This window comes from Diabrotica virgifera, chromosome 1 (assembly GCF_917563875.1).
Source record: "Diabrotica virgifera virgifera chromosome 1, PGI_DIABVI_V3a".
In the NCBI taxonomy this organism is placed as follows: Eukaryota; Metazoa; Arthropoda; class Insecta; order Coleoptera; family Chrysomelidae; genus Diabrotica; species Diabrotica virgifera.
In genome coordinates, this window is record NC_065443.1 from 314,973,656 (window position 1) to 314,987,978 (window position 14,323).

The window sequence follows — 14,323 nt, forward strand, 5'->3', positions numbered from 1 at the left end:
ATTTGTTAATAGCTTAAGTGTGTCTAGTCGGATAAACTTTGATATATGGGAACACTGGAACAGGGGAAGTTTTAATTGCGGAACAGGTTAAAAATTTAGAACGGTCAGACCACGAAAACGGCACATTTATTTTGTCCGACAGAATAGACTTATAAACTCTCCGAACAGAGATTAAACTCTCATGCAAAAATCAGACTGCTATTTATCACCTGTTCCTATCACAAATTCCTGTCATTTGACATATTCTACATGTTCCACTCATTAAAACACCTATTTGGTGATAAATAGCAGTCTGATTTTTGCATGAGAGTTTAATCTCTGTTCGGAGATTTTAAGTCTGTTCTGTCGGACAAAATACATGTGCCGTTTTCGTGGTCTGACCGTTCCAAATTTTTAACCTGTTCCATAATTAAAATTTCCCCTGTTCCAGTGTTCCCATATATCAAAGTTTGTTCGACTAGACACCCTTAAGCTATTAACAAATTTTCAGCTTGCTATTAATCAACTTTTTTTCATACGCGGGATCCAGACCTATAACCTATATTTGGTAACTAAAGTTTTATTTTTAATACTTTAATTTGAAGGTCTTTATTTCTAGTGGAGCGAATAAACCGAGCAATACTAAACCTAGAAACAGGAATAGCTGCCATCAAAATGAGCAGGAAACTAGGAGACGGCGGCCAGAAATCCGAAGAGTACGACAGCGGCCACGACTCCACACCCAGAACGTCCAAACACAGCCCAGCAGGTATTTGCAGAAGAGCCGAAAGCGGATACGACAGTATCGTTCGTGATTCGGAAAATTCCAGCATCGATTCTGAGCATAGTCGAATTTTTCACAGTCGAAGAGGAAAATGTAAACATAAGCACGATAAGTCGTTTTGTTCTTGGTTTTTGATGCCTTTTACATGTAAATATATCGATGAACCACCAGAAACTCACTTTTAGATTCGTATAAGTAGTGTTAATAGCTGTAAAGGTTATATTTGCTGCTTTTTTTGTTTGAATCTATAACATTTCTGTGACTATAAATATACAGTGCTAGTCAAAATCCCTTCCCCTTTATTGTTTCAATATGTCAATACCGTCAAGTGCAGTCGAATAAACTTAGATCTAATGGTGTGAGGTCCGGTGACCAAGCTGCCCATTCTATCGAATCTTATCGTCAAATTAATCTACCATGATATTCCAAGTTACGCCTAAGTGCACTATAACAGTATTCAGGGCACCATTTTGTTGAAACGTTATTTCGAAGTTGTCAAGTTCATCTGGATTATCTTTTAGAATTTGAAGAACTAACGGCTCAATTGTGTTTTGTAACATCTCCAGATACACTTCGCCGGTTAAGTTAGCATTGAGAAAACAGGCTTAACCATGTGGTTCCTTAAAATACTTGCCCAAACATTTATTTTTTCTAAAAATTGAGTAGCTATGTTTTTACGAAAGGCTTGAGGCTGTATGTGTCTCTAATCCCTCACATTGTGTATGTTAGCATTTCCTTTAAGGCAAAAAGTAGTTTGGTCACTAAAACAAATTGTTTCTTTGCGACCTGGCTCTAGGTTAATTTGATAGGGCATATTTATTTAGAATTCTAATCTTCGGTTGGAGTCACCATCTGAAAATAATTGATGGACAATTTTTAATTTGTTTTTGAATCGTTAAACAATATGTGAACTAAATATTTAAGACATAAATACTTTTGTAAAACTGTCATAAATGAAAATGTTGGTAGTTAGGATCATGTGCCTTTCTGGTCCAAATCAATTAAAACTCTATTTCTTATGTAAGGCTGTGGATACATAATTCACAAATATTTTACGGCCATCCCTACTTTTTCTGTCTTTACACGGCAAATTACGTGTAGTAAAATTCTCACTGGTATGGAAACTGCAGATGTAAACATTAGGTTGACAGTGACATTGTCATTAGAAAGGTAGAGATGGCTATTTCGGTTTCGTTCAGTTTTTGAATGTTCTTGGATAACCTTTACTTGTATAAATGATAGGATTATTTTTTCACTAATTATGTATTCAGTGGTTACCATTATTTATATACTATACAAATAGTCGAAAAAGAAAAAAAGTTTATTAGCGGAAACAGAAGACCAACTTAAGATATGGATGAACATATTATCAGAAGAAAGTCACAGGCTGTTAAAGTCATTCTTTAGAGTTCCCAAAGCTTCATATACCTGGGCAGAGAACTGGTTTCATGAACATGCGTAAAATGCTCTGTAACCCCAAGCTATCAGTCACAATAAGATTGAGAACACTAAAGTGTTATGTGTGAATGTGTGGTCTCCATTACTATATGGTTGCGAGACCTGAACATTAAAACAGTATGATGTTAACAAATTGAATTTATCCGAAATGTGGATGAACCACCGAATGTTAAGAATAAGCTGGGCCAGCAAAAAAACGAATGAAAAATTACTGAAAATAATAAACACACGTCCTCATCTGGTCAATACTATCAAAATTAGATAGACGTCATATGTAGGACACATAATGCGCCATAGGGAATTTGAGCAGCTCCAGGTAATATTAAATGGCAAGATCGAAGGTAAAAGGGGTTAAAGAAGAAAGAAAAAATCTTGGCTCCGAAACATCAGAGATTGGACCCACACATCAGGAAATGACTTAATTCATCAAGCCCAGAATAGAGAGAAATTTGCCATATTGACCGCCAACCTCAATAGAGAAGTCACTTAGGAAAAGGAGCCGAAAATATCATTTTATTATTTTTCTTCGAGAAAAATAAGCTTTAAAACTCTCCGTAAAAAACGAAGCCTTTAATTATAAAATCTTAAAATCATTTTTATTAAAATATGAAGCCAACATTTAATAATTCACTCAAGAAAATGGGCGGAATGCATAAAACGTAGTAGATGCTATTGTTTCAGCAAATAGTCACTACTTTGTAGCATTTTCTTTTACATAAAAGTAGGTGCGTTTGTTGAGAAGAACTTACTACACAACAGAAATACCTATTACTGACCAGAAGTATCTACTAAAAAGCGTAGCGCCAGCCGTGTCTGCATTACACCAATCGTGATGGAATTAGTTTTCCATGTGCTTGTGATTTGTGAATTCACATTTTTACGTACCAAATTATTAGAATTGTACATGAGTAAAAATGAGTGACTCAGTTCCGAAGCGACAAAAGAGTTACGCGAGGATAAAAATGAACAATTGTTATTTGTTAATCTTCTTCAAAATTATTAAATTTTATTTGATAAAAGAATGACCCAAAAATTAAGAATCTTCTTCTTAGTTTGTAAATTTTTCTATGACACACATTCATACCTAAATGCTGTCATATTGTAACAAAACAATACCTACGCCGAAGACGTCCACCCACCAACTTCACTTAAACTGAAGCAAAATACTAATAAACAAGCACATACTTCAAAAGCGTAGTACATTCTTCTATGTAGGCTGGTAAATAGTAGCAAATACTACAGAGAAATGCAAATGCTTTTTACGTGTAGTGAAATCTTCAAAAATGTAGTACGTACTTGAAGCATTAGCAATTACAGCACTTTACTTTATAGCTAAACTCGTACCTATTTACGGTTATCGGAACAAACTCTTATAAAATAATACTCCTATTTGAACTTTAATGACTTGAAATAATTGGATTTTCCATAAAGAATATATAAACAATAAATAACTTCTTATTAATTGTACGCCTTAAATCAATTATAATTTTTCAAATACACTATCAATACTTTTTAATAAACAACTCTTTGATTGATTTTATTATCATCGTAAAAGCGTTAAAAAGCAGTAGCAGAATGAACTGCTATATCAAAATAGCGGGTCGGACACATGATACACAGAATACAGCTCGTTCTCATTGTATCATGGGTCGGACACATCTCTACTTGTCACTGTCTTGAGTCTTGTCATAACATTATATTCGAATGAGTGCGTTGTATGACAAAGATAGCGAATGTTCGATTTCCACGGACATGGTGTCCATTTTTTTCGAATCCTGAGAAAACTAATAAATATTTTTAAAAAATTTAAACACAAAATGAAAGACTAAATTATTATCTAGGGCCGAAAGCCCCTTAGAATATATAAGAAGTTTCTTTCGAATGAGATATTTGAAATTAAAAATCACACTACATTTTCTCTTAGTTTTTCACCACTGTAACCTATTAAAATAAACATTATAGAAGTTCTCAGGGACTGTCGGCCCTCTCTAATAACGTAATCTTTCATTCTGCGTTTAAATTTTTGAAAAATACTTATTAGTTTTCTCAGGATTCGAAAAAAATGAATCCCCATTTGAATAGCATTGCAGCCGAAAATACGTACCGATTCTCTTAAATACATTATATTTACAATCCACACTATCGATGACTAAACCATAACAACGTGTTTATAATAACAGTAACCGACCTACTCAACGTCTTGTCACAATCACCTTTATAAATATTAACTACAATAATAATATACCGAAAGAAGCTGTAACTTAAAATGGAACTGGGCTGAACACATTGCCATAATGAAAGAAGGAAAATGGACTCGCAAACTAGTTGAATGGAGACCAAAAGCCGATAAACGTAGTAGAGGAAGACCATCAACACGATGACAAGACGACTTACGAAAGACAACAAAAACGTGGATACAGAAAGCACAAGATAGAACACTTTGGAGACAAACAGGGGAGGCCTATTTCCAACAGTGGATTTAGAGAGGCTGATGATGATGAATAATACCAATCCGATCCCTTTGCACTGTTCTATACCAATCAACTTGCAACCCTAGTACGTTGGGTTCAATGTCATGTTTAATTATTGTTCGTTGTCTTTTAAGGTTACTTTTACGAGTAAACATATTGATACAATTTTTCGGACTTAAGATGTAAAACATGCTTAACTAACAGAGTGTTATAATATTAATACAAAATCTTAGTAAAATAAAAACAAATAGGGAATTGAAAAATGTCAACTTTTTGGACAAATATTCAAAGGCAGTTGTTACAATCTGTAGAAATGAAATTCGAAACTCCAATTTTAAAATTTATTACAAAATTTTTAATATGTTTGAAACAAGATGTCATAAGTTCCCATTTAAAATCATCGGTCAAAGTGGCTTTGTAACGTCATCTGTTACTATTACGTCACCTATTAGAGCTAGTTAACACGTTGACGGACAGTGCGTAAAATAATGCGCCAAATAAGCAAATGTGACACTGTATGTATTTTGCAAAGTAGAATAGGGAAAATGCAACGTCTATAGACGTTGTGTCATATTACATCAAACGAAATTAGACGTCTATAGACGTTCTGTCCGTCAACGTGTTAAGGAGCCTTCATTCGTTTATTTCCTCCTTCCAAATTTCAATATTACAAGTGTTGTGACGGGTATTTCTTTCAGGACCACAGACTCAGTAAATCACAGGTTAAAATAAAATACATAAATATATTGATGATATTTATACGTAGTTCAGAATTATGTATGTATCGGTTTTAGAACGTCTTTCGACTTTGTCCGATGCCTAACTTCCACGTCCTTGTATCATCCCATTGGCCATCTCTAAGATCCCTTGTACTCATTGCTTTGGTTACCCCTTCTTTCCACGTCTTTTTGGGTTTTCCTTGTTTTTTGCGGTTTGGTGGTACCCACTTCATAATCTTTTTGGCAATCTTGTGTCTTCCATTCTTTGAACATGACCATACCAAATCAACTGTTTTCTCTTAATGTCTGTTATTAAGTAACCATCTATTCCAATTCGTCGTCTTACTTCCTCATTTCGAACTCTTTCCCTAGGGGATATACCTAACGATCTTTTAAACATATTCATTTCTACAGCTTCTAATTTTTTCCTGTTGTTCTCGTAGTCCTGTCGCCAGGGGGGGTACAACGGCCTCGTTAATTCAGATGGACTTACTCAAGTTTTTTTTATGTATTTTGACCCGTAGAACACGAATTTTTTGGGTAACAGTTGATCCGGATGTCGACAAGATTGTTATAGACCAAGAACTTGAGGAATCAAATAACAGCGATTTTTGGCAAAACAAAACAATATTTTGTATTTTTTGGGCCATTTTAAGTAAAAAATATTTCTACAAGTTTTTTCGTAGGATGCACAGTTTTCGAGATAAACGCGGTTGAACTTTAAAAAAATCGAAAAATTGCAATTTCTGAACCCGAATAACTTTTGATTAAAAAATAAAATAGCAAGTCTGCTTACCGCATTTGAAAGTTTAAGTCAAATTATATCGGTTTTGATTATTTGCATTGGTAAAAATTTATTTTTTTATTGTTTAACAAAGCTATAAACACGTAGGGTTTCCCGTGCTTTTACATGCGTTTTACCGCATGTAACGTAGAAATAGTCTTGATTGCACTAGTACCTATTCTACCTACTCGTTCGATTTTAAATGAGAAATCATAGAAACATCACTCACGCACTAGTTGTTTGTAGCTTTGTTTAACAATAACACAATAAATTTTTAGCAATGCAAATAATCAAAACCGACATAATTTGACTTGAACTTTCAAAGGCGCTAAGCAGAATTGCTATTTTATTTTTTAATCAAAAGTTATTCGGGTTTAAAAATTGCAGTTTTTCGATTTTTTGAAAGTTCAACCGCGTTTATCTCGAAAACTGTGCATCCTACTAAAAAACTTGTAGAAATATTTTTTGCTTAAAATGACCCAAAAAATACAAAATATTGTTTTGTTTTGCCAAAAATCGCTGTTATTTGATTCCTCAAGTTCTTGGTCTATAACAATCTTATCGACATCCGGATCAACTGTTACCCAAAAAATTCGTGTTCTACGGGTCAAAATACATAAAAAAACTTGGGTAAGTCCATCTGAATTAACGAGGCCGTTGTACCCCCCCTGGCGACAGGACTATCGGTTATTCGCCAAGTTTCTGCTCCGTAAAGTAGGCTGCTTTTAATAAGTGTTTCATAGATATTGTATTTTCGCTTCATTCAAAATGTTCGTTAGTTCAAAATTAAAAATAACAAAATAAAATATAATTCTATCTTCGCTTCATTCCGGAGAATGCTCCCTAAGCGGACGTCTGCAAAAAAAATGAAATTTTATTTATAACTAACATCAAAAACATAATAACAATATTAGAATACTACAATATATAACACAGCATATACAACAGCAATCGAGCCACATGGAATCAATCTATCTACATAATTACACGCTCAGACTCATAGCTCATCACACTTAAATCCAGTGTAATTACAATCAAGCATCGACCAGCTCCGGGTTGGAGATGGCAGCTACCGCTCACTACGGTTACAGTTCCGGCGGAACGCCTCTTCACTACAGATCGCGTCCACCTCGGCACAGTTTCAATTCATTTCATTGCATATCTGCCGTTTGAGTTCTTCCCGGTTCAGTAAATCGAGAGGAACTGATTTCATGATTCTCCTCCCGTCTTAAATACACTCTTGGTAGCCATCACTCCTTGGTTTCCTCGGAGAGGTGGTACGTAGGGCGATGGCGCCAAACGCGTTCGATGCTCTGCTGTTGATCTGCCGAACGCCAGGCTGCAGGCATGATATCGTTACAGGGTAACCGTTTAAAGATATAAGGGGGAAACGGACTTTTGACTAGCACTGTATGGTCTTTATTACATAGTGCATAGTACTATTTATTTCTTTTTAATTTCAAATAAAAAAAGGTGGTTCATTAGCATAACATATAAACTGAAATATAAAGTTATTGTTAGAATTAAACAAAATCGAGACTGTCCAATCGAATTATTAGAAAAAGTAAACTCAAAACGATTTTTGCTATATGTTGAACTAATAAAAAAACTACTAATTTTAAATAATTATAATACTTATTTATTGGGATATTTATTTATTTTGTGTAAATAACTATATTTTGTAACTTTTGTTTATTACTTTTCGTTATTTGTATTATTTTTGTAAAATAAAATAGTAAATGTAGTACAAATTATAGGTAGAAGTATACAGAGTGGACGATTTATTAGAAAATAATAATAAAAATCACTTTTTAGCGTCGCCGTAATTTAACTATTTAATATTTTTCAACCAAATTTTTGTTGCTTTATGTTGGTAACATGACACAACTTTTGCTGCAAAATAAAATATTTATAATGCTTATTTATAATGCAAATATTATTTGTTTTCAACGATTTATTCATAATTATTTAAACAAAAACTTTTTTAATTATTTCAAGAAGTATTAAATTTAATTTAGCAAGTCTTAAATGAAAGTTTTTCATTTAACTTTGCAGAAAAAATCATAAAATTCTTCATAAAAACATGAATTATCGCAGCAGTTAAAAAAGTAAATTTTGTACAAAAGTTGCCCATTTTTCATCCATTTAAAAGTTATCTCCCTTTATGAATGATATACTTTCTTCAAAATATCTTTTTTTTTTCACCTAAACTTTGATATGCAATTTGTTCCAACCTGCACTGATTTTGATTTTATTTTTATTTGATCAGACTCTATACCTGTAATTAGAGATGACTCTGCACTCTAAAAATTGTTGTAAAGTGGAGATAATTGTTACAACGTTCAATAAATTGTAGACCACTCTGTATATATACAGGGTGTCCCGGAAAATAGTGCGTTCCTTTAAGGTATGGAGAGAATACACAATTTGGAACAAAAAAGTCCTATACCATTTTTTTCTAAAGTTAACCATTTCCAAAAAAAAGTTAACATTGTTTTCCATATACCTGTATTTTAATGTTTGGAAATTTTAATAAACTGGCAACATCGTACGCACTACGGCATAATAACATAATAAGAACTCTTTTTTGATTGTGATTAACAGTATTTAAAATAATCCAACCTAATAGTAGGTAATACTTATGTATTTACTATTTGTTTACTAAAATTATTTTCTTTTGAAATGTATTGAAATACCTATTGCATAATTTTAAACGAATTACAAATATTTTAACATAAAAACACATCTTTTAACTAAACTACTATTATGTATTTAGTAAGGTTTAAATGGGTTGAATGCTGAGTATTGCTGAGGGCTTTAACTGAATTACATAGTTTTAATAGTTTACAGTGGAACTTAAATACACCAGATAATGTCTCAGTAATTTGTTTACTTGTGAACTGAAATAACTAAGTTGTACTTACTTGAAAATAATTAATATACCGAATAGATGTTTCAAGTAACCTTTCACAAACACCATTCATAGGTAATAACATAATAGGTAATACACTCACTATTCGAAAACATTTTCGGCATTGACACTAAACAGGATTCTTTAAAACTATCTGTTTACTATCATCTTCTATCTATTTACATGGGACTGTCTATGCTTAAATTTGCGTACCGCACATAGTTGTCAGATTTAAATTTAGATACCAAAATACATTTTAATTTTTTGGTCAAACGGTTGCATTTAGAAAAAAATGTTATAAGAGTTTTTTGTTCTACATGGTGCCTTCTACCTATACCTTTAAGGAACGCACTATTTTCCGGGACACCCTGTATACTACTTTAGGATATTTTAATTAGTATATTTAGTATCATCCTTTTCAGTTAATATTAAGATAATGGTGTCTTCTAAACAATGTTTAAACTACTTTCCTAAAACTCAGGTGTACATTTTGAGCAACGTGAAATAAATCACTAGATATAATTTTAGTAAGTAAATGCATATTCCATGAGTAATAGTAAAAAAAGAATGCTAAAAAACAGTTCAAATTAATTAGAAAAAGCGAGCAACTGTTTCGAGTTTGCCCACAAAAAAATTTACACGGGGCCAAATCTAGAGTACACAGCGGATGAGACAGTAATTCGTAAACCGAATTGACCAGTTTGGCAAAAACGATGGCGGAGGTGTGAACCGGTGCACAGTAATTGTGGAAGAGCACTTTTTTCCTTCGCCAAATGGGGCCTTCTCTTTGCAATTAGGCAATAAACCGGTCCAATAATTTGGCATAGTAGAGTTCTGCGATCGTTTCGCTCTTCTTCAAATAGTCAATGTAGTTCACACCTTGTGAATACCAGAAAACGGTGGCCATGACCTTTTCGATCGATACAATAGTCTTCACCTTCTTCGAAGCACGTTTATTAGCATGTTATTTAAGAACAGTGGCTCTTTCATTGTTTAAAAGACCATTGTTTAAAAAATAATTTTTTAAATAGTCTTTTAGTCTTTTTAAAACAATGCCAAGACAGTTGGAAATAAATAAAGGAATAACAGATGCCTGTTGTTTCCGATAGCCCGAGATAATTAACGTCGCTCTGCCGCCGCCGCCGTGTGCCATGAGTCATTTTTACTATCGTATAGTTCAAATTACACAAATGCCCATTATCTTTTAAATATTATATTATGGTCGAAGCAAAGATCGGTGGGATATGCGCATTTTATCAATAAAATTCGATATTTTTAAGACATTCCAGAAGCGGCTACAGATAAAATGTTTTAACAAAATACATACATTTTTATTGTTGAAATGTTTGCCTGATGAAAATTGGTCCGGGTTAGCCGGACTTCAGGGTTATCAGGGGCCGACTTATCGAGGTCCCACAAACTTTGGAGCCATATAAGAAAACAGGAAGTATACACTGGTTAAAAATTTGTGTTCTAAAATATTGTGGGTATTTTTTGTTTTTCAAAATGTAGCTTAATTTACCGAATATTAACCCAGCCCAGTCTGATTCGCCTTTATATAAAATATCTTCCCTTTGGTTTTTCTTGCTTAGCGTTAAGATCTGTAATAAATATATTATGTTCCTTAACTTGTCCTATTATATTTTCACCTAACGTCATTGAGGAGTTTTCGTCCGTGTTTGTCATAATCTGTTTTAATGTAATTCATCCTCAGTCCTGTTTTTTCGGCTTCATCGTTTAATACTTCTAACATGGTTTTTAAGCCTACTTTTGCATCAGCGATTAGGATTATTTCGTCCGCATATAGTAGGTAGTTCAAATATTGTCCATTGATTTTTATACCTCGTTTCTCCAGTGAAGTGTTTTGAAGGCATCCTTCAGCGCTTGACTAAATATTTGTAGGGAAATTGTATCTCCCTGTCTAACTACTCATTTTAGTTGAACTGGTTCTGTTCCTTCATATATATTGATGTGATCTTGATTATTGATATGAGATAATATTCTTATATGTCATTTAATTTAATCAATGCATTTATAATAATCTAATTAATTTACCAGATCACATATCAATATGTTTTCAATCTCAGGGCGAATTATAAACTTAATTACTTACTCTCGTGGCTTCTAAGTATTTCTCAATGGTTCCTAATCGGGATAGGAAAGAAAAGAGTAAAATAATACACACATAATATGGGTTACAATTATAATCAAAATATTGTTTATTTTATTTAAATGGCAATCACTGCTTAATATTTGCTAGATCTTATTTTTCTTAAACATAACATTTACAAATGGGAATCTTATTTCCTTTTGGTTTCCAATTGAAAGTTTTTATTAACATTTAACTATTAGGATTTATTAGCAACAATTCTATTTAAGTTTGATGAAGCTTTTCTGATATTATTTATTATGTTCTTCAATTTATAATGTGGTATTTAATACGAAAAACCCATACATTCATGTCCAAACAAATGAGACTGACCTTTTTATGGTGAACTGAGAATGTCTTCACACAAGACCCGTTTCCTGCTATCCTTGGCTGCGATCAAAACCTCGTCCTGGCTTTCAGTAATGTTCTCCTTTGAAAACTAGCTCGTATAGCTCTCGTACCTGCTTCTGTCGTGATGCTGTATTCTACCTTTTTCGAAACTGCAATCAGCTACCGGGACACTCTTGGCTCAAGGAGGTTCTTTTACTCTCAACCTGGCCTACCTCTCGTTCCACGATAGATACTCCACACTCACGGAACTACACCGGCTTTCTCACTCCCCGTACACTACCGTCTACTACTGGACTTCACTTCTCGACAGCTCAAAACATTCTGATCTCTATTTGTCATTCATTCCCCTACTTTCTAAATATCCCTTCCAGATTCACAAATCAACCTTCCACCACCAACTCTCATTCGCAGTCTTCCTCAAAACCAATTTTTAATCTTTCTAAATATGCTTAATGGATTTCAAAGAAAATAGTTAATTCCCATTCTAAAATTACTTTCTACTATTTACAAAATTTAATGACCTATTCTCTATTTCCACTAAGTCTTATTTAGTATCGGCTAATGATCGAACCTTCCGCGAACAACGATAATGACCTATTATCGATTTCACTTGATTTTTATTTAGCATAGGCTAATGATCGAACCTTCCGCGAACAACGATAATGGTACGCACCATTCACTTTGTTTTTTCTAAGCGCATTGTCCCGAGTTCCGTAAGCTTTTTCTAATCACTTCTTAAAATTAAATATAACAATTTGTTTGTATACAGGTTGTTCTAAATTTATATGCCCGTGGTTGAGAAAATTGAAAATATTTTATATTAAATTGAATTCTGTTTATAATTATCAAAATTTAATTTTCATATCAAATAGAAATATAACAATATTTATTCTAGTTGAGGCATTCCTATATAATATGTTCTTTAAAAAATGAAAGCATTTTTAATATAGAAACTGCTAAATATATGGTATACATTTTTTCCATTATTTAACAGTATGCTCAAAACTTATCTTCCTTATCTACTGATTACATATTCACGTTGTTAAAAATAACATCAATCCCCCACTTTGTATACGTTGCGATGTGTCAAATTTTTTATAATTTTTGTACCGACCCCCTGTATAAATAAATATAACATAGAAGTTATTTTGTACTGTACGCATATCAACATCCTAACTAATGACGGGATCACACTATTTGTATCTTGCCAATTTTACACTGCTTTTGATAATAATATTTTATCTTATGAAGAGCTTTCAATGACATGACAAATATGGTTTTATACCTGCTTGCTAGTATATACTTGTAATTTAATTCGATTGTTGAGATTTTTTGTAATACATAATGTTTTATACAAAAGCCCTAAATCTATACGTGTGTAATGATTTTAACACTGAGTTTATTTCAAAGCACGCTACAAGATAACAAAGTAGCTATTAAAACGGAAAACAGAATATGCAGTCCATTTAAGACGACATAGGGACTACTACAGGGCTGCTCCACATCCACATCCCCTACCCTGTTCAAAATATTCCTGGAAAAAAACCCTAAAACCATGGAAAAGAAAGTGTGAAGGAATGGCTATACCAGTAAGAAATGAATATTTATATACCCTTAGTTTTGCTGACGACCAAATAGTGATCGCACAAAAAGAAGGAAAATTCAGAAATTAAAACAGCTGCAAATAGACGAAGGTAGACAAATCAAAGGAAGAGACAAGTGCAAGTATGTAGGTTTCATAATATCAAACAAAAGAATAAGGGAAGAAGTTATAAAAAATACACTAGGACAGACAAGAGACTGCAAACTAAAATTGAACCCGGTACTATGAGATAAGATCATCAGTATAAAAACAAAAAAAAAACATACAACACTATGACAAGGAGTATCCTGACTTGATAGATGCGAAAATTGGAAAATAAATAAGAAAACCAAAAACCAAATAAGAGCAACAGAGATGAAATACCTAAGGAGAAGCTGCAGAGTAACAAGAAGAGATAGAATTAATATCATAGGGATTAAGAAAAGAATGTAAATGAACTCAGATATAATAGACTATATCCAACAGAAGATATTAACTTAACACGGCATGTGAGAAGAACAGACCAAAATCGTTAGATAAATAGAACAACAGAGTGTGGACGAAGCAATGGAAAGAAGAAATCTGCAGGAAGAGGACTGGCAAAACAGAAAGAACTGGAGAGAATATAGTATATATGTTATAGTCAAAGCCCGAATTTCAGGCACTCCTAGGTTTGACTAGGCAATCCTCAGGTCTGACTGATGGTCTTAGTCAAAGCCCGAAATAAATTACAGTTTCGGCCTTTGACTAGTCAAACCTAGGAGAGACTAAGTTGTTCAGGCAAAGGTCGAAATTTAATTTTATGAAATCGGGGTTTGACTATTCAAACCCCGATCAGCTATTAAAATGTCGTAATTTGTTATATTAGGTTTAATAAAACGTCATTTTTTAATTTTAATGTTTATTATTTTTATATTGTTATTAAAATAAAAAAAAAGTGTTGATTCTCACATGTTGAGGTATTATGGCATTTAGAGTTGCACAATACGTTAGACCTTTTACACTTACATAATTTTGAAGAGCATTATTTCTTATTGCAGTAGCATTTTGCCTGGTCTTCCAAATTTAGAATCTTTTGTACTAATTTCTCTTAGAGACTGCTTAACATCTGGAACATCCTCTAAATTAAAAAAAT

The 14,323-nt window shown here is 33.0% G+C and overlaps 1 protein-coding gene across 1 annotated transcript in view; it reads left to right on the forward strand.

Moving 5' to 3' along the window:
- The window catches only part of LOC126878618 (kinesin-like protein CG14535), a 122,769-nt gene extending 116,778 nt beyond the window's left edge, over window positions 1-5,991 (forward strand). Inside the window, exon 11 of the mRNA XM_050641448.1 lies at window positions 599-5,991. Coding sequence (XP_050497405.1) covers window positions 599-948 — 350 coding nt within the window. The 3' untranslated portion in view covers window positions 949-5,991. The remainder of the gene's footprint in view (window positions 1-598) is intronic.
- The last annotated feature ends 8,332 nt before the right edge of the window (window positions 5,992-14,323 follow it).